This window comes from Bos mutus, chromosome 24, assembly GCF_027580195.1.
Source record: "Bos mutus isolate GX-2022 chromosome 24, NWIPB_WYAK_1.1, whole genome shotgun sequence".
In the NCBI taxonomy this organism is placed as follows: domain Eukaryota; kingdom Metazoa; phylum Chordata; class Mammalia; order Artiodactyla; family Bovidae; genus Bos; species Bos mutus.
This window is the reverse complement of record NC_091640.1, coordinates 23297456-23321549: the sequence shown is the minus strand read 5'-3', so window position 1 is coordinate 23321549 and position 24094 is coordinate 23297456. Positions and strand designations below refer to the sequence as shown.

General features: G+C 36.6%; 1 protein-coding gene across 6 annotated transcripts in view; it reads right to left on the bottom strand.

Moving 5' to 3' along the window:
* NOL4 (nucleolar protein 4) overlaps positions 1 to 24094 on the bottom strand; it is a 458026-nt gene that overhangs the window by 98557 nt on the left and 335375 nt on the right. For 5 of the 6 annotated variants that reach the window (XM_070361672.1, XM_070361671.1, XM_070361673.1 and 2 more), the window contains one exon: positions 10252 to 10365. The exons of the other annotated variant lie outside the window; for it this stretch is intronic. In XM_070361672.1, the coding sequence (XP_070217773.1) occupies positions 10252 to 10365 (114 nt within the window). The remainder of the gene's footprint in view (positions 1 to 10251; positions 10366 to 24094) is intronic. 6 annotated transcript variants of the gene reach the window in all.

The window sequence follows — 24094 nt, the reverse complement described above, 5'->3', positions numbered from 1 at the left end:
GGAGGTTACTGTTTTTAATACTCAGGAAACGTTCATATTCCATGTGTCTGGAGCATCATTGTTTAGCTTTTTTGTCTCTCAAAATCTCTTTCATTTCTCAAGCTCTGGCTCAAATATCGCCTCCTCTGGGAAGCCCTCCTGGCAAAGTTAGGAGCACTCTCCTCTTGCTTTCACAACAATCTAATCACACCCTTATAATTTCATTTACCATACTGATTTCACTTGTCTTTAATAGAATGTGAGTTTTTAGAGGAAAAATGTTATACTTCATCAAGCTGCGAAGAGAGAGTAAAAATACCAGTTCAGTAGCAAATGGTATAAATAAACCTACTACCTGGTAAAGCCTCAATAAAGGTTCCCCATCCTTGTTGTGTAGGCTCTGTACCAAGCAAAATGTCTTCCATATAAGGCGTAATTGCTAAATAAACTACTTCAGGGCTACATAGCACTAATTTTCTTGTATTAATCATATTCTTGGCAGATAAAGGTACATGAAATATTTAAGGAATGACCTAGAACAATTAAAAAACCTTGGGAAAAGAAGAATTTAAAACTTCTACCACGTAGTTATCCTATAAAACTCAATTTGGAAATAAAACACATTTGAAGTCCATCTACATTATTAATCTAATGCTGGAAGAGAACGGATTTGTAAAGCAGTTGCCTTGGTATATTCTATACCAACAGAAGACAGGTCAAATATTCTTCCCTACAGAGCAAATAAAAATTTTAGTAAAACTATTTTAACCTTGTTTCTCAAATAATGTATACAAAGAACTCAAATTTTAAATGAGAATAGTAAATATTAATTGTAATTGTAAGTGATATTTTATATATCTGTGCATGCTAAGCTGCTTCAGTTGTGTCTGACTCTTTGTGACCCTACAGACTGAAGCCTGCCAGGCTCCTCTGTCCATGGGATTCTTCAGGCAAGAATATTGGGGTGGGTTACCATTTCTTTCTCCAGGGGATCTTACCGACCCAGGGATCAAACTCAGATCTCCTGCATTGCAGGCGGCTTCTTTACTGTTTTGAGCTACCAGGGAAGTCAACATTATGGTGGTTTAGTTGCTAAGTCGTGTCCAACTCTTACGACCCCATGGACTGTAGCCTATCAGGCTCCTCTAACCATAGGACTCCCCAGGCAAGAATACTGGAGTGGGTTGCCATTTCCTTCTCCAGGGGATCTTCCTGACCTAGGGATTTAACCTAGGTCTCCTGCACTGCAGGCACATTCTTTACCGACTAACCTACAAGGGAAGCCCAGTCAACATTTAAATTTGGTATATATATTTACTTTTCCTTAGTTTTTATGTTTATAAAATTTCTATGTTTACAAAAATATAAAAATGGAAATGTATAATATTTTCTTATTTTAATTGTTTTAAAATGTGATTATAACCATTCCCAGAGTTTGTTCTCTGGGCCAAGGTATGATGGTTGGTTTGCGGTAGTGAGAGTGTCTCCAAGTCCTCTGGATGGGTTTACTAATTTGTCCACCATGACAAATTCACGTGCTCGTGAATTTAAGGTCATGGTTCGATGTCTATCCACTTGTGTTAGCGATTTCCCACATAGCAAAGACCTCCTTTGCTTTGCAATGATTATTTACTAAACCCTCCAGGCCATGTGAGTAAAGAGTGAGCAGATGCTTCGGGATACACCTAGTCACATCCTCCAGTGGCGACTGTGCAAAGACCATATTTATGCATGGTTGAAACTGATGAAAACACGCATACTTGAAGATTATTGAGCCTTGTCTTTTTGTGGCTCTATTTGTAGCAAACTGTTGGATGTCGTGGTTTCCCTACTGTAAATGTTAAACATGATAATTTAATTGATGGTGACTTCCAAATTAGAAAAGGATGTAACTGCAATCTCAGGAGATATTGAACATAGTTGAATGATGAATACAAAATGGAATTACACTTTAAGAATACAACTGGAATTAGAAATCATATGTGGCTTAGCTTTTTGACTAGGGGCATAATTGCTATGGCCATTGACAATTACTTCCTTCTTGCAAAGAAATAAAATTAAACTAAAGGGTCTGGGTAAGTTATTTTTATCTTAAAGCATGCAATTTTTACTTTCAGACTTGGGTGAATTTTAAAACCAAAAAGTAGAAGGTAGAAAAAGATGGAGGGAGAATTCATTTGATATAATGAGTGCAAATCTATGGAAAATTGTGGGTTTTGAACCTCAAGGCCAGTCTCTTCAAAATGGGAGTAACTGAGTTACAAGTTTGTTATCAAGGAATAGATCTGAGAATTTATTATTCTCATTCCTGTATTCCAATCCTAGACTAGTCTATGCATAGCAGTACTTCTCAAAGAGTATTACCACCCCTAGGGGACATATGGAAAACACATATTAGGTGATACAGGAAGTGGGCGGACAAGCTTACGGGAAGTTCTGACATGCTCTCGGCAGTCTCAAATGACTGAGAACTGACTGTCTCTGTTCCCACATGAGTTTCAAAAAGTCCTGCTGTTTGCAGGTGAGACCTGAATGGGATTTCCTGAGCCTAAAGTTTAATTTCATTTTAGGCATACAAATGCTTTTGTGCATGCTTTAAAATACACCTTGAATTGTTTCAGGAATACACTACCATGTAAATCAAAGGAGTATTGTGCTATAGTTTGTTTGGAACTTTATCAATAGTTTTACAATGTTTGGAAAGTTCATGTCATAAAGTGTTCTGAGTATCCACGACACACATGTATCAAAGGACAGGTGTAGCTGCTTTTTCCTCACTGGTTTGAGGGACAGGTAGAAGCAGCTGATGACTTTATTGTATCTTCTTGTGTGTGACTGTTTGCAACCCCACGGATGATAGCCCTCCAGGCTCCATGGGATTCTCCAGGGAAGAATACTGGAGTGGGTAGCCATTCCCTTCGCTAGGATATCTTCTCTGACCCAGGGTCTCATGCATTGCAGGTAGATTCTTTAGTGTATGAGCCACCTGGAAAGCTCATTGTGTCTTCTAGTGATGTGGAATCCTCACGTTTCCACACCAAAGCACACGTTGTTAGATTATATATATATATATATATATATATATATATATATATAAAAAAAGTGTGTTTGTGTGTTAAGTTGCTTTAGTCCTGTTTGACTCTTTGCGACCCTATGGACTATGGCCTGCCACGCTCCTTAGACCATGGGATTCTCCAGGCAAGAATACTGGAATGGATTGCCGTGCCCTCCTCCAGGATCTTCCTGACCCAGGGATCGAACCCACATTTTTTACATCTCCTTCATTGTCAGGCAGGTTCTTTACCACTAGTGCTACCTGTGAAGCCTGTTAGATTTTGTATAACTAGTTAAATAAATAACACATTTACACATTAAGATCAAGATGTTATGAACATATATTTAAATTGTGAGCATAGACAGTTTCAGTTCAGTTCAGTCGCTCAGTCGTGTCCGACTCTTTGTGACCCCATGGACTGCAGCATGCCAGGCCTCCCTGTCCATCACCAACTCTTAGAGTTTACCCAAATTCATGTCCATTGAGTTGGTGATGCCATCCAACCATCTCATCTTTTGTTGTCCCCTTCTCCTCCTGCCCTCAATCTTTCCCAGCATCAGGGTTTTTTCAAATGAGTCAGTTCTTCACATCAGGTAGTTTATATTAACTATAAATTACATTTCAGGATCTAAAAGTGGGGGGCATGTCAAGGCGTTAATTGTAAAAATGACATGCTATGTTTGAAAGGTTTAGGAATCATTGATTAAGAATCAAAGATTCCCAGGGACTTTCCTGGGGGTCCAGTGGATAAGACCCCATGCTCTCAATGCAGGGGGCCTGGGTTCAATCCCTGATCAGCAAACTAGATTCCACATGCCACATGTGGAAAAGATCGATGCTTGTAAAGATCCTGCATGTAGCACTGAAGATCAAAGGTCCCTCATGCCACAGCCAAGACTGGGCACAGACAAATGAGTCAGAAAAGAATCAAAGATTCCTAGATTTGTTAGAAGTTAAAACAAGCTTTTAATAGGCGTATGGTTATAAAACAAGCAAAAATACTTATTTTTTATAAGAATAAGGTAGAAATTAAGGGCATGCATGGACTGTATGTTTATGAAGTTTTAAAAACCTTGCTGGCTTTTGATCCGATTCTCATAATTTATCCTGAAGAAATAATTGGCAAGACATCCTTTTCACAGGAAAATTATGGTAGAAATAATAAAATCAATACTTAATAATTCAGGAAACACTACATGATGGAGTATTAAGTGGCTTTAAAAAGTAATCCATAAATTTACATTTGTTGTTCAGTCACTCAGTCATGTCTGACTCTTTGCGACCCCATGGACTGCAGCACACCAGGCTTCCCTGTCCTTCACCATCTCCCACAGAACTTGCTCAAACTCATGTCCATTGAGTCAGTGATGCCATCCAGGCATCTCATACTCTGTTATCCCCTTCTCCTCCTGCCTTAAAACTTTCCCAGCATCAGGGTCTTTTCTAACGAGTCGGCTCTTCACATCAGATGGCCAAAGGATTCTACCTTCAGCTTCAGCATCAGTAATTCCAATGAATATTTAGGATTGATTTCCTTTAGGATTGATTGGTTTGATCTCCTTGCAGTCCAAGGGACTCTCAAGAGATTTCTCCAACACCACAGTTCAAAAGCATCGATTCTTTGGCGCTCAGCCTTCTTTATGGTCCAACTCTCACATCCATACATGACTACTGGAAAAACCATAAGTTTGACTAGATGGACCTCTGTTGGCAAAGTAACGTTTCTGCTTTTTAATATGCTGTCTAGGTTTGTCAAAGCTTTTCTTTCGAGGAGCAAGCATCTTTTAATTTCATGGTTGCAATCATAGCGATACAGTAAATATTCATAACATTAAGCTAAGTGGAAGGATACAGTGTGATACTATTTTGCTTTTTAAAGCAGGGAGCTTTGCATAAAAAGAGTAGTAGAAAGAATCATACTCTAAAACTGAAGAGTGGAACTACTAGTAATTGTATTTCTTCTCTACACATTTCTCTATTTCCTAAATTATCAAAAAATAAGCCTGCAAGTCTGAAAAGTTTTTTTTTAAATGTTACTACTGTACACATGATTTTTAAAAAGGTTTTTGGATATGGACCATTTTTAAAATCTTTCTTGAATCTGTTACAAAACTGCTTCTGTTTTATGTTTTGGTTTTTTGGTCTCCAGGCATGTGGGATCTTAGCTCACTGACCAGGGATCAAACCCACATCCCTCGCATTGGAAGGTGACATCCTAACCACTGGACCTCCAGGGAGGTCCTTTAGCACAATTTTAGAAAGCACAAAGGTTGGATTCAAGTGGGGATCTATCCTGAGCAGCTCCGACCTAAGAATACTAAGCCCCAGTGTCTCCCCTTCATGAAAAGTCATGACAGTTACATAAAACAGGCTTAAAACTCTCCTTAAACAGTGCTGCACCCATGTATATTCCTCCTATTTCTGTTGTTCTTAATATTATTACTAATGAGGAAAATAAGACCTACTACAGTTAGATGTCTTAGGAAGTATATTTTATCTCAATTATTTAAAATTGCATTGTGTTATAGAGGAAATATAATATATTCAAGTAACTATTATACTGTAGGTGGTACTTTGTTTGTCTTACATAGTATATATTCTCCTTTGGATGAAAGGGGCATGCTGAAACATGTTGGAACACTCAAAGATACAGTTTTCTTTCTCCAAAATGCTGTATATAATAAAGATAAATGCTAGAAGTTGATTAAAAGCTGAGGATGACAGAGTAGGGATAGGAGAATGTGGGCTGGAAGCTTGAAACCACAGAAACAGGTTTCAAGCTCTATCTCAGTTACTATCACAATGTCTACATTAAAGCATAAAAGTCTGTTGAAAAATATGACTTTCAATTATGCATTTGTAGAATTTTGTAAATGTTATCAAAAGGACATGCAGAAGGAAACATGAAAGGAGACCTGCCTGTCTCAGAAACTGTCTTCAATCTGTTGTTTCAGATATTCCCCAAATACATTCACAACAAAATGAAACATTGCCACCACGCTTATGTGGCCGAATCTTCTACCTTGAGGGCTACAGCTACCTACGTTTCTTTTAATAACATGCCCACTCATTGGTACCCTAACAAAGGAAAAATCATGAAGATGTAACAAGTCACATTCACCAGCACTATAGAGAACAGAGCAGCAGGAACTACAGGCTTACTAAATATTTTTAGGTCTTCGGCCAATGGTTTCCTGCTGGTTTACTAACAAGGACTTTCTGTTTTGTAATACATGACTCAGAAGTACATCAGTTTTCAGTATTTTTTCCCCTGCTCTCTCACCTTTTATGTCACAAGCAGCTAACGTGTCATTTTCCCTTTTCCCCTAGAGTGTTCTTTCCAATAGAGTCAAAGGTGTCACATCACAGTCTACCATTGATTTCCTATCTGTCCCAGTCACCACGAAAACTGTCACCCAATACTCATGCTGCATTGCCCTTCATGAGGGCTGGATCTTCCAAGGAGGCCCTTGACCATTGGTTTTCTGTATTCTTTCTATAAAACTACAGTTTAACTGAAAGAACTAAACAGGGATAAGAAACAAGGGGACCTTCACACAATAACTTGAGATTTCAATAAGCCTAGGAATAAAATATATGTCATCCTTCAAACAGAGAAGGCAAAGGCACCCCACTCCAGTACTCTTGCCTGGAAAATCCCATGGACGGAGGAGCCTGGTAGGCTGCAGTCCATGGGGTCGCTAACAGTCGGACACGACTGAGCGACTTCACTTTCACTTTTCACTTTCATGAATTGGAGAAGGAAATGGCAACCCACTCCAGTGTTCTTGCCTGGAGAATCCCAGGGACAGAGGAACCTGGTGGGCTGCCATTTATGGGGTCGCACAGAGTCAGACACGACTGAAGTGACTTAGCAGCAGCAGCATCCTTCAAAAAGAGTAAAGTACACACAGATGGGAGATAAATGACCAACAAGTGGCTGGTTCTAATCTCTCTCACTTTATGCCTCTGTCTCTCTGGTGAGATGAAGTGTAACTGAAAATACTGAGATGGATTTGTTTTTAAGGAAACGGTAGTGAAATAATGGGCTTCCCAGGTGGCGCTAGTGGTAAAGAACCCACCTGCCAATGCAGGAGATGTAAAAGATGCAGGTTTGATCCCTGGGTCAGGAAGATCCCCTGGAGGAGGGCATGGCAACCCACTCCAGTGTTATTTCCTGGACAGAGGAGCCTGGTGGGATATGGTCCATAGGGTTGCAATGAGTCAGACATGACAGAAGCAACTTAGTGCACACACACACAGTCAAATAATATATAAATAACACAGAAAAAAGACAATCTTTTAATTTGAGCTGTGGCATTGAATTAGACAGGTGAAGTCTGACTCTGCCTATTTTTTTGAATTGCCAAGGTGAGGAAGGATTTCCTAGGTAACATAGAAATACCAGATTTTCATGTTAAAAGAAAATAAACGCTGACCATATTCTGTAATACACTGGGGACTGACCTTAGCCCTGTGCTATCTGACTGCTGACAAGGCAGCAGGCTCCTGCCCTTGCCACTGGCTTGCTTCAGGCTTGAGGCTCCCCCTGCATACACACACTGGATCCTGGGGCAAGGTGGACATATGAAAAAAGTATTTAACACATCCATAGTACCTTTCATGTTCATAGCTCAAAGAGCTTTATAAAGGCCAATTAATTTATCAAGTTTCATAAACTCTGAAGGACACACATAATTACAGCTCTATGCATGGCTAACCAGAGGCAACAAGTAGTCATATGTGTGGATGAACAGGATTTAGATTTTAATTGTCTCATGTTTGAACTTTCAAACACCCACAGAAAGCCAGGGGCACAATGAAGAATTTCTGAGTCACTGGCAAATTCTAAGAATTGTGAGTTAGGTTAAGAACATGCCTAAAAAAGTATGATGTCATTGCCAACACCCAAAAGAACTTTGGTTGTCTCTACTTAGGCAAAGAGTGTTTAGATCCAATTACGAGAGCCTCCTCCACCACATCTCTATGCTTTGATAAAAATACAGAATCCATTTGATTGAAGCCTTAGTGCTACATGCCAAGTGAAATCTACAGAATTCATAGTAAAGAGAAATAGTTTTATATGTGTACTCTTTATTTTACAGATTAGGCCAACAGGGGTTAAGTGATTTGGCCAAATATTGGTGGATGATCAGGCTTTTGGGATATTATAAAAGGATATCACAGGCAGTACATAATGTGAATCAGTCATCTAATTTTTATAATGCCTGCATATATGATTGATACTCCATACATGATTCAGGGAGGGCTTCCCAGGTGACCCAGTGGTAAAGAATCTGCCTGCCAATGTAAGAGACACAAGAAACATAGGTTCCATCCCTGGATCAGGAAGATCCCCTGGAGAAGGAAACCCACTCCAGTATTCTGCCTGGGAAGAGTTCATGGGCATAGGAGACTGTCCATGAGGTCAGGAAGAGTCGGACATGACCGAACACGTGCGCGCACACACACCTTTCAGGCAGAGTCTAGAGTGCAGACTGGTGAGGCACATGCACACTGACAACGAGGAGAATCCTTTCAATCCCAGCATGCTACCACTCTGATTTCTAGAATAATCTTTACTCAAATAGACTTAGGCTGACTTCAGAAAACTCCTATTATACTATTAATGCTTCTTTATAGTTTTATTGATACCAATGCAATGACAGAAAAGCTAGAACATCAATTAAAATAACCTTTCCTAGGCTGAAATTTTTGATGCTTGCCATATGCCAGGCAAATTGCTAAGTACCTAACATAAATCCAACATTCAGGGTTCTCACACACCCCTATTAAGAATAGTACTTTACTGTTATTTTACATATGAGCAAACTGAAACACAGAAAATAGGAATAATTTGATGAAGATCACTCAGGGAATAAGAGTACAGCTGAGAATCAAAATCAGTTGTATTTAACTCCAGAATGTACGATCTTAATCACTATGCTAAACTGGATATTGTATATTGGGCTATAATTTATTTTAAGCAAGATAAATTTTAGAGATATAATCATGACAAAATCTCTACTGCAGATATGTATATGTGAATAAATGTGTTTGGCAAAGAATGAATAGTAAATTCCAAATCAGCATTTATATATATATATATATTTTTATCATATGAGGCTAATACCCCATTTTAAATTTAACTAAAGCCTTCATCTTTTGCATTGCTTAGAAGTACTGGTACAAGCCATATTAAGTATAAACACATACAATTAAAATAATATCATTCTAAAACATTTTAAAATATTAAGTCTGGAATGGAAATTTTTTTTTTTCTATTTTCTTTGAAACTCATTGGCTCACAGGCAAAACAAAATTGGGCTGACAATTCAGTCTCCTTATCCCAGCCTCAATGAGAAATATGAAACTCCCAGATCATTTGTTGTAAAAATAATTTAAAAGTCAGAATACAGAATATTTTATACATAGCACTTAAACTTATATATTATAATTTAGTCTTTATTATTGATGATTAAGAAAGAGGGCTAGGGAGAAAAGGGAAACAGAGAAAGAAAGACATTCCAGACATGAGAAGGGGAGACAGACAGATGCAGATAAACCAAGAGAAAAACTGAGCAAAACATCAATGAACAATGCACAAAAAATACATCTCTCTCCTACATGAATATATAGCCTTAGAAAAAAGATATAGATAGATGATACTTAATGGTTATACAGTAAATGATTTGTTAATGAGAATGTAAGCCCAGGATGTAGTTTTTAATTATTTTATACCCCATTTTATGACTTTCTAGTCTTCAAGATTATATTGTGTTTTCTGTATTCCCAGCATAACCTATTGAAATTTGGCAGTGGACCAGAGGAAATTAAAGAGATGTTCACTTCCATTTAAAAAGAGCACAATCAGGTCACTATCATAAAAGATCAGATAAATTTATGAAATTATTGTAAGTGATCAGTTAGAGCCTCTTATTTAAATAAGTCACTAGATTTCAAATTGGATACTAAAAAGAATTATAGCTCATTCATTTTACAACTGTCCATTTTTCATCAGAAAAATTTTGTCATTGCATCTCCACTGGTCTCACAGAGACGTATTTTCAAGTTTCACCTCACATCACACAAAGAAAAGCAATCTCTCTGTGGACTTCAAATCCATTCCAGAGATTTTTGCTCTTCCTTATGAATCAGATTAACTTGACCATATTTGCAACAGCTGAGAGTCGCCAGCCCACAAGACTCCTCAGTACCTGTTGTCTGTCCAGGCGCATCCTCTTGGCAGCATTTCTACTCTCGCTCTCACAGGCTGAGGCCAAGATACTCTCAGCAACTGCTGAAGTAAGGTGGGAAGGAATAGGTCGAGACTAAAAGAAAAGAGAGAAAAGAACATGAAAAAATTATTAACAGTATCATTAAGAGACCAACACTACACTCAGAAGATATCATAGGACGTGCAAGAGTATCAATTTATTCCAACTGAACTGATTTTGATAGAAAAAGGAAATGGAAATTTCAAAGATGAATAATGAGAGCTAGTTAGAGGTTAACATTAGAGATACTACAGATCCATCATTCACTCCCATAGCTCCTTTGTCACAAGTGTTTAATCTGGGCCATTAAGTTTGAACAGGCAGTGGCAAAATTCCTGACTGGGTTTGTAAGGAAAACAAGTCCTTTATTTCTCTTATAACCTACGACAATGCACAAAAAAACAAAACAAGAGACGGGGCTGAAACAGTTGGAAAAACTGACAGACACGCTGACCATGCCAAACCATCTTAACATGAAATATTATGGCTATTTACAGGCTAAGTTGTGACACAATTGATACAAATAAAATCCTTTTTAAAAAACTTACTTTAGCTTAAAAACAAAATGAAAATTCAGACCTACAACAATTTTTCTATAACAAAAATTCAGTGTTCTAGACGTGAGATGAGTATGTGCCTACATGTTTTATTTATAAAATATGTGTTAATATCAATAATGTAATGGGTACATATTGGAAATCCATCTTCTATGTAGCTCACATTAAAATTCATTAAACCCCTAAGTTCCTAATTAGGTACAAAGTGTTCGTGATTTTCCGTATCATTCATGATAATCTGAAAAGTTTTCCATTTTCCCCATAATTACATGCAAAATTATCTAACTGAAAGATGAAGTACTTAAAGATACTGAACATTTTTTAAAAAAAATAAGACAAGCAAATGGTAGATAAGAAGATATTAATGCATAAAATTAAATCAGGTGAGACAGCAAAATATGAAATTATAAAAAAAAAAAAAGTCTTTTAGGAAACTAGCATATGTAATGGCATGCTATCTCAGGTTTTCAAAGCCTCCATCCAAATTACATGTGGATACCACACATATTTACTAGAAGCCACCAAACTCATAACGATCTTTTAAGTATTTTTGTAAATGAACGTGAACATGCCTTTATTGGACTTGATTCATTTTGCTAACTCTGGCATGTCTCATGTGCTTTAGCAAACTGAACCATAGCACTTCTATCTCAAACAATATTCTAAAACAGATAAATACAGACCCATGGTGCTTTAATGGATACTTCTCAGTAGCATTTGTTCAGTGTAGAAAGAGACCAGGCTTTGACCTTGCTTGAACTAGGAAGAAATTTCTGCTGCTACCTCAGCCAACTCCCCCAGGTTTCCAACTCCAAAGTGGCCTCTGCAGGCAAAAGGTAGGAAAGGTATGCAGTACAGTCTCCACTTGCTAACCCTGTAAGATATTGGAAACACTGGCTGGACAACTCTGATAGCAAAGCATTAGGATTCTCAGGATGTGATTTTTCCAACAGAAAGAAAAGAAAGAGGCCCCATAGGTAGCAGGAAGAAAGAAGCAAAAATATTTTGACAAGGAAATTACAAAGCCAGGACTCTATATTGGGAATAGAGAGGGTCAAGTGCGGTAAACATTTAAAATTTTTAAACTGCCATAAAGGATATATACGTAATTTCGAAATGAATATTGCTTCATTTCTTTCTGCACTTGGCTAAATATGGATAAGACAGTCTAGCTCAGAACTGAAAATATATTCAGCTACAAAAATCAGTGTTTCATTAAAAGACGGCCATAGCGTGGCTCAAAATTATACTCTAAACTTCATGGAAATTGGATATTCAATGTTGTCCTGATATACAACTGAACTGATTCAGTTGATATACAACTGAATTATGTTTTGAGGCAAAGGGGTCATAGGAAAAATGGGAAAAAGAACATTCCCTTATTTAAAAAAAATCATTTATTTGACTGTAGCTGGCATTATTCAAATACTAGACGTGAAAGTGCATACCTTTATAAACCATATCTTTCGATACTTCATTTGGTTCTAGACACTGAATTAACAAAAGCAAAGCACAGTATCAGCAGTCTCTATGAAAATTCTTCATCCATTTCATTTATTCTTTTAACCTGGTATTTCTATTCAAAATTAGAAATATATAATACTACGTGCTATGCTTAGTTGCTCAGTCGTGTCTGACTCTTTGCGACTCCATGGACTATAGCCTGCCAGGCTCCTCATCCATGGAGATTCTCTAAGCAAGAATACTGGAGTGGGTTGCCGTGCCTTCCTCCAGGGGATGTTCCCAATCCAGGGATCAAACCCAGGTCTCCTGCATTGCAGGTGGATTCTTTCCTGTCTGAGCCACCAGGGAAGCCCATATAATACTATGAAGCTTCATCAAGCAGATTAAATTGTAGTAATAAATACATATATCCCTTAAATATATAAAAGTTTGTAGAAAAGAGAGAACACAAGGTAAAACATCTTTTGAAGTAAAATTAGTTGGTAGAATTTCCTCTCAAATTCTTTTTTTTTTAATATTTAAAATGGGGAAAAAATAAAATGGGAAATGACTTTTACTAGAAGAGTATACGTTCTTGTGTATAATAACTTATATAGTTTCCTTGTTGAGAAAATGATAGAGTTGGGTTTTTCCCAGATACATTTATTTGGTTTTCTCAGAAACTAGAATAATGTCCTGGCTGAGTAGGATGAGATATTTCTTAAGGTCACTGGGTAACCTATTCATTTCAAGATTTTGGGGAAAAAGTTGACTGCAAGATAAAGCAATCATGTACTCTTTCCTATTAAGAGGAAGCAATGGGTGGAAGCAAAGATATGTGATAAGACACAGCCAGAGGTTAAACAATATAATTTTGAAATTAGAGTTGTTCTGAGTTTATTGTAGAATCATAATCTGATAACTGTAAATGGCCATAGTGATCATTCAATGCAAGTTTCTTTAAACGCTGAAGAAACTTTTCTGCCTAATTCTGAACTGGAAATAGAAGCCAGGTTTCATGTACCACAGTTCTCATCTCTTCCACTCTCCTAAATTCTGTTGTATACTTAGTACTTTTACATAATTCATTATTAATAAAAATATTTTAGGAGAAATGTTTACACATAAACTCTTGGCTCAACTAAAAATAAGCATACCAAAGATAGCTATTTAGACATTTGTTTACAATTATAACTAATAAGCTCATGGGAGAAGGGCAGAATGAATGAATAAAATCTCTATTACGGTTTAAGAGATATATATGTGTTTTTCAAGGAGTTTAAACTATACTAACTAAAGACAAAATATGTGTCTCCGAGGAGAACACCAATCCAGTTCATTCTCATTAATTTTAAGATAAATATTAATAATACCTAACTCATATTGAGTGCTTAGGTGTGGAGGCATTAACACAAGAATCTTAGGTTCATTATCTGATTTCTTCCAAACAACACTTGAGAAAAAAAATATATTACTTATATCACTCTTTTTAAAGAAAACCAAATTAAATCCCTATATAATTTTCCCAAGATCACACAGCTATGATGTGGAAACACTAATATGTAATTCTGATGATACGTTTGGAATAATATTCCTTAGTAAAACTTATTCTCATTTTAAAACTAAGGTCTCAATGAGTTTAAAGAAAACTAGAGCTCTTAAATACTACACATTCTTACAGAGGAATCCCTGTACAGCTAATTCAATTTTGCACTGAAACAAAGAATATATTAGGACCTTCTTAAAGTCCTTATCTTTGAGTGGTCAAAATCCTCGTAAAATGTTTTCCTATTAATTTTTTAAAACCCTTCTTCATTAATAACATGATAAAATGGAACTTAATTCAGTCACAAATTGTAAACTGAAGCAATCTAAATTCACAAGATTTTCATTGTGGAGCAAACAGAAGTTCCAAGAAATTACTATAATACAGGAAACATAATAAAGCTTAGTTTCATGCTCAAAATGAGAATGAGGAGCCAGGCAGAGAAGTTCTTTTTTGTTCTTTTTTTCCTGTAAGGCAATCCTGGCAAACATCCCCTTGGTTCTTAATACCGATGAGCCAGTAGTGAATGCTAATGCTGATCAATACACACAGAGTTCAGTTGTGCTGTGCCCAGCTGTACTTTACTAAATATGAAAGAATTCTGCTGATTTTTCCTCCATAATGTAGCTAATATCTATTTCACAACTCAAAAGTACTTAGAACAAGACAATGAGAAGGAAATTAATCAATTGTGTTCCTTATAAAAGCAGTGTTAAGAGAGAAATTTGAAACTATTATTTAGTATGAGTTCTTAGAACCATCTTCGTGGGAATGCTCCTTTCCTTTGCTACATTTAATCACAGAGAGCTTATTCTAAAATCATCTCTTCAGTGTTTTCCTGGCAGTACATTAAGGGCTGTAGTCATGGGTTCCACCAGGGATAAATGCAGAAGACTCCTTCTAACACCAGTAAGACACACAAGCTTCCATTGTAATAACTTGAAATAATAATATTTCAACAAAAAATCAAATGCAAAGAACAGATATTATCAGTAGATAATTTATGGAAAATAATACTTATTGTGATTGAATATAGCTCAGTAAATCTACTATTTGGTGTATATCTTATAAAATTTAAAAATGATTCAAGAAGGTGTATAATCATCCACTTTATATGATCTATACCAAGATTGAGATTTGTTACCTATTTTTTCCTGGATATGAGCTGATCCTAACTAGCCCACACTAATTATCTCTTCATAATTAACTGTCATGCTCAACTGGGATGACTTGATCTATCCTCAGCACTGTCCTTACTGTAATAATTATTTATGCCCAAATCCATAGTGGCTGTTTCATTAAACAGATGGCTAAACAGTCCTGTGGGGCTTTGGGAGTGTAAAAAGTCACATTTTAATTGGGGACTTAGGATGTGATTGCTGTTAGCACAAAGTAAGTGTGTCTTTCCTCATTTATGCATGTAAAACCTACCACACCATTTTTTGGTCTTAAAACTGAAACAATGTTAGAATTCTCTGAACTTCTGCTGTACCCTTAGGATGTGGTAGGATTTTTTTTTTTTTTTTGGAAGTTATAAAAAAAGAAAAAGAAATCAAGAATGTAAGCTTATGTTCATGGGAGACTGTGGCAATGCTCTCCATTCGAGTGTTTAAATAGAGCTTAATCAAGTATTAGACAAGCCGGATTAGAGCAACTGTGACATCCACCCAAGATTTTAAGTGAATGAGTTTTTTCAAAGTAATTAAAGCAAGTGATTCAGTAGTCAGAGTGTAGGTAGGTTACATCCTAAATTAAGATGATATCTCCCAAGCTTGTTACTTTATAAAATACATAATTTGACAATTCTGCAGCTTGAATGACATGCACATCCTATCATCCCAAAATGGTATACTCATGCCTCAACACATAACTGTTACAGTGTAAAAAGTTGCAGCTGCCAAGGTATCCCTTCTTCTGAACAGGCGGCTTCACCTATGGACATCAGTGGGCTAAAGGAAAGTTTAGCAACTATGTCAGACAGACCTGGATTATTACTGTGTAATTGCCTCCTTGCAATCTGCCTGATCACCTTTGCTATTTAATCTCTGTGAGCCTCATTCATTCTGCCAAGTATCGTTATTTTATTTTTATCTTTACGAATGGCAAAATTGAGCTTCGTCAGCTAGTTATGAACAGGAAAAATAATCTCTGTGTCAGGGAGAAGTAGTTAGAATTCCATGAAGGAAGGCACATAAAGTCACTGATATCTTTACTAGCTTACTGAACAAATATACTTCATGAGCACTTTCTATATTTCAGGTACTGTGCCAAGTCCACATATATGGAGATAAACAAAATCAATACTATCTCTATTATCATAGAGTTCACTTAAGTTAGTACAATGCTTAGCATATAGGGTATAATATACATGCAATAAAGTATGTTCATTACAGACTCACAGTCTTTTATAAGCAATTCTAAAATCCTAAAGTTGTATAAGCTGAAATATTTCATACACTCAGGGCAAACTCAGTTGGCAGAAGAAACTGATTATGAGGATATTTATAATGTTCTTCTTTCTTATTTCTATGAATATTCCTAAGTTTTGCAGCAGAAAGACTAATATACTTGTGTATGGGATGTTTCTCCAGACCCCAATGTGAGTGTTCAGCAATAAATAGAAGATACACTTTATCATGTCTCCCCAATCAAAAAAGTTCTGAATTCTGGACCACTGATGATCCAAGTTTTTAGATAAGGATGGTGCATGTGGACTAAAGCAGCAGGTACACTGCCTTGAACTCACTCTGTGGGGTTTCAGTGGCCGTGATAAGCAAAGTCCCTTACTGACCTGACTCTGGCCACATGACTTCGTCCTGGACAATCATGGGAGACCATTCCTTTGTTCCCAGTGACTGTTCCAAGAAATGGACATGTGATCCAAATACAGCTAATCCAAGTCCTTTCATGGAAATGGGTACCTGAAGCTGAAAGATGGAAGACTACTCCTGGATTGGGAGTTTTAAGAAGCTTAGGGCTGCTGATGGCAACATTTTCCAACAGGTAGCAAGACTCTGAGAGGTAAAATATTAGGAGAGCAGCAGATCCCTGATGTTTGAGCCCATGGATCTAGCTATGTGAGAATCCTTGGACTTCCCAGTTTGAGAAAAATCTCTTGACCAATTTAAAATGAGTTTTAAAATGTATTTTGAACAAAAATGCTCATTAACCTTCATCTAGGCTTTGATTTCATTATAAGTATTTGATTATGAATTGATAGTCTTTGCTTTGGTCTTAATTTTAGAACACTATTGGCCTTTAACAATGATGTTTCACAAATACCTGGGGAATTGTTAAATTTTATAGTTGAAACTAAAGCCCAATTTAGCTAAATGTCATCTGACAATACATCTGATCAAGATGAGATAAACTAAACTTTCAACTAAAATGACATGTTTTCATTTCTAACTATTTATTAAAATCTCTACTAGGAAATATCTTTTAATCCTGAAGATAAGTGATTATATGTACTTGTGGTTACTGTGGATCATGACATATTTTCTCATTTGTGAAACCTAAAACTATATACAAATTCTATTCATACAATTAATATTACTACCTATTCACACTAGTTGCCAAATAGATAAAAATATTTTTTTAAATAGTGTTTCAAGAGCTAAAAAGAGGGTTAAAATAAAATGTTATATGACTGCCTTCTTTAGGAAACTAATCCTGCTAAATATTTTGTTATCAGTTATCAGTAGTTTTTAAAATTGAAATGCCAGTTGCAGAATACTGTGAAAGGGTATACGATAAACATTAGCTTATCTCCCAACTGATTTCTACCACAAAGTAGCACATTGTGAATGTCCATTCATCCACTCATCCTTCATTCAACAATTTTAACTCAACTGAATTCAACAGACTAAGCAGCTTTCACAAGCAACTAATTATACTATAGAAGACACAGTGGATGATACAGAGATGAACAAGTTAAGAAGCAGAGTAGTCAAGGAACGTAACTTCTTATTAGGGAGCTAAGGCCCATATATAAATAACAGTAATATGAGACAGGATAAAATAAAACTACAAAAGTACCACAAAGTACAATTTGCACATGAAAGAAAGAGAGATTTAAAGCTGTTTTTAGCCAAAAGTGAGGATTCAATAGATACAAACATTGGATTTAGTTCCCTTGGGAGTTCACAGATTGAGACAGCAAGGGTTTCCTAGAAAAGGGAGCAGTGAAATGCAATTTCAGATTAGACTGCATTTATCATGTTCCTCAGAGACCAGGTAACAAACTGTGCAGGAGTTTTCATATTTGTTATTTCAGATGTTGTTGGTTTTCACAGATAAATGCTATTTGTTTCTGAAGCATAAGAGATACAAACTCCACAAGTAACAGCTGATAAAACATGGCTAAGAACCAAGATCCAGTGACTAAAATCAGGAGCTTTTCTTCAGATTTGCTTACTGCTAATTTTCCAATGTTTCATTTTGAGTCGTCTCCCTTTTCTTAGAGTACATTTTAGGTCATCCAGAGATAGCTTGTGAGTGGTATTGTAATTTCAGTAGTTGTCTGAAGTGTCCTTCTTCCTTATTTTGGAAGTAGAGTTTAGTTGGGTGTTGATTTGTAGATTAAATGTAGCTTCTCTAAAAGAGTTTTTCTTCTTAGTATTTTGAAGATTGTCATCCGACATCTATTTTGAGGATGAGTATTATGTTCAGTGTGTTATACTGTTTTAGATAGTTCCTTGTTTCTTGCTGGTGACACTTAAGAATTTCTTGGGTCTCCTGCAGTTTTGCCTTGACACACACAGGTGTGACTTTGTTTTTATCTGTGCCACCCAGAACTGGTCTGTTTCTCTCTTCTTAGTATTCATGGCCTAGTAAATTTTGAAAAATTCTTCCTCCTTATTTGTTCTAATGTTGTACTCATTCTGATTTCTCCTTTGGAATGTCTACTAGATCTATATCATTTCTAGTCCCCAAGTAAACTTCTTTTTCAAATTCTCCCTCTCTTTTTTCCTTTCTGTGAGAAATTTCCATAGTTCTGTGTTCCAGTTTATTGATTTTCTCTTTGGATGAATCATCTTATCTGCTGTTTAACCCATATAATAAGGCTCTAATTTCAATATTTATAATGTCCATCATTTCAGTTTTTGAAATGGGATTCCCTGGTGGCCTTGACGGTTAAGCGTCTGCCCACAATGCAGGAGACCCAGGTTTGATCTCTTGCCTAGAAAATTCCATGGATGGAGGAGCCTGGTGGGCTACAGTCCATGGGGTCGCAAAGAGTTGGACACGACTGAGCGACTTCACTTTCTTTTCAGTTTTTGAAGCTATCGTTTGACATTTGTAATTCTCCCTTAATGAGAGGGCAGGCAACGGTCCCAGCTTTATATACAGTTTTCAGTTCATGTCCCTGCCTAGTAACAAACCAAAATCCACATCTCCTAAACTTGAGTTGGCATTCAACCCCAGCCCTAATCTGTCTGGGCTTAAAGTCACTTTTTCTATCTCCATATCAAATTAAGGGCTCACAACTTTGGCTGAGAGTTTTCTATTAATTTCAAGTCCTGAGAATTCCTTTTCTTTCTTCTGAGCTTATAGAGGTATTTAAAAATTGTAATTTTTTTTTTAAACTCAGGATTTATATGTATTTGTAGATAGAAGGTGAGTGGGGTGTATGAGAGGTATTCCATGAGTCTCAGGTCAACATAATACTTAAGGATCTATTGATGAGCAAATCTGAAAGCTATGAAGGCTGTATTCTTTACAGTTTAGTTACTCTTCAACTTTAGTAAATAAAATACATTCAGTAAATAAAGAGAATAGTACCCGTGAACCCTGAATCAGGACAAATCAGTGGACCGAGAGAGCACACACTGAAAGAAAGAGTTGAGGTTCCCTGTGATGACCTGCACCAGTGGTCCCCAAACTTTCTAGCACCAGGGACCAGTTTCATGGAAGACAATTTTTCTATGGACAGGGGAGGTAGAGGGTGGATGGTTTCCAGATGATTTAAGTGTGTTACATTTATTGTGTATGCTATTTCTATTATTATTACATCAGCTCTAGCTCAGATCTTCAGGGATTAAATCCTGGAGGTTGGGGATCCCTGATCTAGACATTAAAGGAAATAACAGAGCATATCAGAAGAAAGGGTAGAAAGGGGCCAGATTATCATTAATTATTATTAATAAAATGCTGATCATTTTATTTACATTATACAAGGTAATACCCCAACAGCCCTCTCCTTTAAAAAAAATGGAGACTCAGAAACATCACATTAAATTGCACAGGAATTCAACCTAGGTCTCCCAGTTTTAAAAGGCCATATACTAACACTATAATAAGAAATTCAGAATTTTTCCTGAAGTGATAAAAATTCGACAGTATCAAAGTCAAAATTGAGGAAGACTACTCCAGGTGCAAAGGCAGATTTATCATAAAGCCAATGAAGTACAGGCCCCAGGGTTCTTCAACTGGATGGAACTAATAATATGGAAGTTTCTGGATGATGTAAGATTACAGGTAGGAATGGGAAAACAAATTAAAATAAAAGTATGAGTATTTATATGTAAGTATATCTGAAAATTGTCTAAAGATATGTCTGAAGTAAAAGATTTGAGTCTTCTAGATTTCTCTGTTTTAAAACATTTATTGTGTATTTTTTTCTAATTGTAGATATATATTCATCCTTCTATATACATTTTTTTTTGTTCATAATTTTGTGTTACTTTACTTTTGAAAAAGGTCCCAAATTCCATAATTTTCAGGTGCAAGTCCTAGTTTTGTCTCTGCTTGCAAATAGAGGGTAAGGAAGGCGTGTAAGATGGAAGTAGGAAGTTGAGCTAGAAGAATTATGCAAGATGTGTGAGAAGCTAGAAATAAAATGATAGCTGATAAAATTCAAAATTATGGGACTGATTTGGGAAAGACAGAAAAGGAAGAATAAACAGAAGTTAGTCAGTGGGAGGATGCAAGTCATAAATATAAAGAGAGTCAGACATCATTCCAAGTTTATGAACTTTGGTGTGAATGACAACAGTGGGGCAACTGCTGGAACTAGGTAAGTCAAGAGGAATTTGCTGGTGACTTGGTAGAAGAGGCAGATCAGTGGAGAGGACGGGTGATAGAGAATATAGAGCAATCAGTGAGGATATAACAGTACATTTGTCTAGCATCTGACTGAGATGTGGAATGAAATACCAAGGCTTTGTATTTGACTGGGATCTACTTTGAGAGTTGCTTTTGTTTAGTCATCAAGTTGTGTCCACCTCTTTCGTGACCCCAAGGCCTATAGCCTGCCATGGGATTCTCCAGGGAAGAATACTGGAGTGGGTTGCCATTTCCTTCTTCAGGGGGCTTCCTGACCCAGGGATCGAACTCTCATCTCCTGCTTGGCAGGTGGATTCTTTACCACTAGCGCCACCTGGGAGAAGGCAATGGCACCCCACTCCAGTACTCTTGCCTGGAAAATCCCATAGGCGGAGGAGCCTGGTAGGCTGCAGTCCATGGTGTCCTGAAGAGTTGGACACGACTGAGCGAATTCACTTTCACTTTTCACTTTCATGCATTGGAGAAGGAAATGGCAACCCACTCCAGTATTCTTGCCTGGAGAATCCCAGGGATGGGGGAGCCTGGTGGGCTGCCCGTCTATGGGGTCGCACAGAGTTAGACACGACTGAAGTGACTTAGCAGCAGCAGCAGCGCCACCTGGGAAGCCCTCACTTAGACAGGAGAGAAGTCTATAAGGGGGCAGGCCTCTGCAGCTATGGAGACAGTAAGGTGCAGTAAGTACATGGCCAAACACAGAAACTTCAGCAGTGCCCCAAATCAAGAAAAACGTACATGAGTAGAAACAGGAAAAAAAAGTTAAAAAAAATAGGGTGATTTATAGTCGAGGATGCAATTTTTGGATTTGGTGCAAAGGTGGTCATGAGCTCTTCATGAGAAGTAATTCAATACGGTGGTGAGAACGACAACTCACTGAAGTAAGGGACTATTAGTGGAGGCGGTGGTAACAGGTATCATTTGTGAGTATAAAATAATCATTCAGGAAACATGGCAAATAAAGACTCATTGAGTCTTCAAAGAAAGATTATAGAAGCCATTAAACTCAATATCTATATCTATTTGGAATCTGGGGAGTTTTTTAAGGCAGAAGATAAGAAAAGGGGAAAGAGCAAAAGGGGAAAGCTGAAACCATGACCACTGGGATGGTCACAGAAGCAACGCTCCGAAGGAGGTCAAGTTACAGGCAGCAGAAGCAGCCGGTGATCCAGAGCAAGGAAGACCAGAACACTGTCTCTGTAAAGACAGCAGAGGATACTTAAAACATTTTACATGATTGTGAAAACGTTTAACATAGCTTGGGCATGCTCCTTGAGAGAAAGCAAAGACTAAGGTATACCCATACGAATAATGACTGACCTAATTAATACTCACTGAAGTAAACTCACTGAAACTGAGAAAGTGAAAGAACTAAGAGTGTAGAACATCAGCTGCCAATTATTTAGAAAAATATTAACGGATGAAATTTAGAAAGAAATATTATGAAGAAAGAACTTAGAAGATGTTATAGAAGTATCCTGGGGGATAGTAGATGACATCTATAAAAGAGAGGGCAAAATATGGCACAGCTAGCAGGTGGGGAATTCAAACAAAATGTGTTTGCTAATTAGCTTCAATTAAGTTAATTGGTCACAGGGAGAGAAACTGGCACAGTTGTGATCACAATGCATGAAGAATATTGTGAATAATAATGGCTGCACAGATATAAAGTTTTTAATCAAGGTCTTGTGTGGAGGGCTCGCGATATTTCTGGTCAAATGTTTAAAGAAGCACTTTAATTCATTTTTATAGTGGCTCTATTTGCTAAAGAATGAACAGCAAGTGTCACTGTAGCTTCTGTAACACCTATACATAGTCTATTTCATGGCTATAAAAGCTGTGAATTGAAGAAAAATTATGATGTCTCTACGTTAGTTTACATCAGACAAATAGAGGCAAAGGATATATAATAGTCAAATTCGCTAAACAAATGTACCATTTCCTAAACATTTAATACTTATTTTTTAATGAAAAAAAAAACTGTGAAACCAGAAGGTCAGATAGCAAAATTACCGAGGAGGGTATTATAGGATGAAGATTAAAAATATTGTGAATAAAAAACTTAGAAGATGGTCTGAAATGACGGTGTTTCCATAATTAGATTATTTACACATTTGTTTTAAAATTATATCTCTCCTCACCAAAAACAGATACCAGAGCTACCAAGGAAATATATACACTAAAACAAACTAAACAGATAACTGGGAAAGAGATAACTCAGAAAGATTTTGGCTCTAAACTTCCTGACAGGCAAAAAAGTGAACCTAGTAAGTTAACGATGAGAAAACATAAAAGCACTCTATTTCTGTAGGGGAAACACATTTTATTTTTCATTACATGCTAAAAGAGGGTTCCAAATGAGATCATTTATAGTGGGCGTTCACAAGCCTAAGGGACAATGTTCCTGGCCAAATTTTTCTTCAAAAAATAGCATGAGATTAATTCTTGAAACAAATATGATCAAATAAATAATATTAAAAGGCAAATTAATAGGTAATTTTTCAAGAGATTGAGTTTATGGAATTCCAATACCTAGGCCACTTGATCTGAATAAAGAACTTAGAATATGGTCTGAAAACGAGACACAAAATTTGAGGTACATGAGGCAGAATGGGTTGAAAGTCTTTGACTATATCCTCCAAATATTTCCATTTAAGTTTTACAAAAATGCATCTAAACATATGCAGCCTGGTGAAAGATTCTCTAAATAATGCAAACTCAGAGAATAAAAAGAGATATCATATCCATAACACAAATGATACTCAGGTATGGGCCAACCCCACCTTGTTCATAAAGGTTTGCTTTTGTTGTTTAATCTATCATAGGTGCTCTTGAATTTAAGATCAGGACACACTGGAGCAATACATTTCTTTTCTGGAACAATCAACAAATAGTCTTTAGAAAACTAACTGAAGTAACTTGAGTGTCAAAGCTGCATAACAGAATCAATAATGATATATTTGTCTAAGGATTAATATAATGGCTATCTAACTCAATGGTGCTTAAAATCTATTGAAAACTAACATAGTACCCTGTATCAAGCTTCTTGGATTTACTTTTCATAAAACATATTCTTTTATATTCAACACTGAAGAACTTATGATTTGAGATCATTGGAAACAATGAATTAGTGAAAATGTATAGAAAAGTATAATAATAAGGTTTTTTAACTTCA